A 2,449-nucleotide genomic window follows, 5' to 3' on the forward strand; every position below is an offset into this window, starting at 1 on the left:
GGGTGCTGGGATTAAAGGCCTGCCACCATCGCCCGGCTCTAGTGTGTTTCTTTAGTAATGTGACTGACACGTGAGGGAGAGCTGGCTAGGTTGGGGGAGGGGAAGCTTGCGTTTGATGGGTATGGGACACAGGATTGGATACAACCTCATGCCCTCTATGCAGAGGGCCTCTTGAGTAAGGTTAGGACGGTGTGTGGTGCTTGACCGTAGATGGTGGCCCCTACTCTGGTCAGTGGGACTGGGCTCCTTGGTAGTTGAGAACCAGGTCCTCAGGGATTCCCAGACAAGCACACATCCCCGTCTTTGACTGCAGCCTATGACATGGCCTCAGGCCTCACCTTTGTGTGCCTTCACCTGCAAATCATGAGCTAACCTCTTCTCCTCTTCTTTTTACAGGAAAGGCAGAATCGAAACAAACAATAAGGACAAACCGTTTGTTTTTGGTTAATGGTTGACTTTGAAAACAGAGTTTTAAGCTGTATGCTTGGTGCTGTCTCCGAGTCAGCTCCAGTGTCGTCCTCGTGCGGGGTTGATTGTTGCATCTTTATCTTTGTAGTTCATTTTTGCCAGATGGATCTGCTTTCATTTGTATTTTTCTATGTATTATAATATTGTAGCACTCACTAATAAAGGAGTATTTTGTTTGTCAGCTTATCAGTCAGATTGACCTAATGCAAAATATAAATATTCTTCAAAACAAAACACCTAATACATCCCAAAGATACTTTTATTTTGGCAGAAATTATGTTCTTACTCTTATATCCCGCCATTTAATACCCTATAGGACACTTCATGTTTCTTGCCCTCTACTGCTTTACAGTGAACCAAGAGCCCATTCAGCATGTGCTGTTGGCGTCTCCTCACAGTACTGAAGTGGCTTGCCATTTACTACCTGTGATGTCCATCAGAATGCTAACCTACCCTTCTGAGTTCCCTACTAGACAGATAATGTAGTTTCCAAGTGTGCCCGCAGCTGTCTGGAGAGGCTGTCCATAGCTCAGTGCCACCCAGAGGGGTGCTGCAGCTCTCATGAGGTTGGGGCTGTGGCCAGGAGCTAGAAGGTGTTTTAAGCCTGGTTCAGCATTGCGACATTCTAGTTGTTCGCGTATCATTTTTAGTCGTCCTCTTCACTTGAGAATCCTGATGCTGTCTTAAGTTTTATACCAGTAACGCTAAGCTTTAAATGTAGGATCTGATAGTACAGGCAGTGTGATGGATGCTGCTGCCAATTGTAAATTTCACTGTGTGTCTCTTTTTTTTTTTCCTGTTGAATGGGTGAAAAAAGCAAAAAACAAAAAATTCTTTAGAAAACAAATTTGCTATCATGTTTTGTGGAATGAGGAGCCGTGGAGGAGCTCACTGCCACCTGGAGTTGGAGTTAGCATGAAAGTGGTGCTCAATGCCCGATGCCCTCGCATACTGAATCTGCACGCGCCCAATGTAGAGGATCCTTACTGTCTTAGAGAGCAGATACCTTCTGAAACTATTTACTCCAAAAAACCCTCAGTTACCATTTAAGCTGTATTATTTAGACTTGTATTTAGAACGTGTCACTTCCTCGAGCTGTTACTGCCTGTACGGAGTCGTGGACAACATCGGATACCTGTCCTCTAGGAGAATACAAGCCTTAATAAACACCTGTTGAGCAAGTTTGTGTGTTCTTGTCTTCTCTGCTGCATGTGCTTGTTTCTGTTAGAGCTGCAGACCTATGGCGTCTGCTCTGAGCAGTGGCAGCCAGAGCAGTCTTGCTCACCCCTGGGAACTTTCATAGGTCTACCTATAGGACTTAGGATTCAGTCCCCCAACCTGAGAATTTGCAGATGCTAGCAAAAGTGAAGGAACTCTGTAGCAGCCATACTTGTAGCTTGCATAGCTGTCCTCAGGGTGATTCAACACCCTGATGTCTGCTGTACCATCTTCATTTTTACACTTGTTTTTCTTTTTTGTTTTGTATTTCAAATCAGTTTTTCTGTGTAGTCCTGATTGTCCTGGAGCTAACTCTGTTGACCAGGCTGGCTTCAAACTTACAGAGATCTGCCTGCTTCTGCCTCCCCAATGCTGGGATTAACCACCACCTAGAACCTTTTTTTTTTTTTTTTATTTTCGAGATAGCGTTTCTTTGTAGCTTTGGACCCTGTTGTGGAACTAGCTCTTGTAGACCAAGCTGGCCTCAAACTCACAGATTGCCTGCCTCTGCCTCCGGGGTGCTATGTTGGACAGCAAGCACCTTTACCTTCTGTGTTATCTTACTGGCCCCTTATTGTTTTAATGTTTGTTCACAGCATTTTCCTTGCAGAGGAAACTTCCAAATGAAGTCCACAAATCGAAGCTTTAGTATAGTTAATCCCCCTCCCCATTTTTTTGTTTTTGTTTTTTTTGGGGGGGGGATGGTCTTGTGTAACCCAGCTTGGTGTTGCGCTGGGACTGTATGCTGTGCCTCCATACCAGT

At 44.8% G+C, this 2,449-nt stretch overlaps 1 protein-coding gene across 1 annotated transcript in view; it reads left to right on the plus strand.

The window, feature by feature from the left end:
- The window catches only part of Ythdf1 (YTH N6-methyladenosine RNA binding protein 1), a 16,638-nt gene extending 14,993 nt beyond the window's left edge, over positions 1-1,645 (plus strand). The window contains exon 5 of the mRNA XM_005362735.2: positions 397-1,645. Coding sequence (XP_005362792.1) covers positions 397-423 — 27 coding nt within the window. The 3' untranslated portion in view covers positions 424-1,645. The remainder of the gene's footprint in view (positions 1-396) is intronic.
- Positions 1,646-2,449: the final 804 nt, after the last annotated feature.

This window comes from Microtus ochrogaster, linkage group LG8, assembly GCF_000317375.1.
Source record: "Microtus ochrogaster isolate Prairie Vole_2 linkage group LG8, MicOch1.0, whole genome shotgun sequence".
Classification (NCBI taxonomy): domain Eukaryota; kingdom Metazoa; phylum Chordata; class Mammalia; order Rodentia; family Cricetidae; genus Microtus; species Microtus ochrogaster.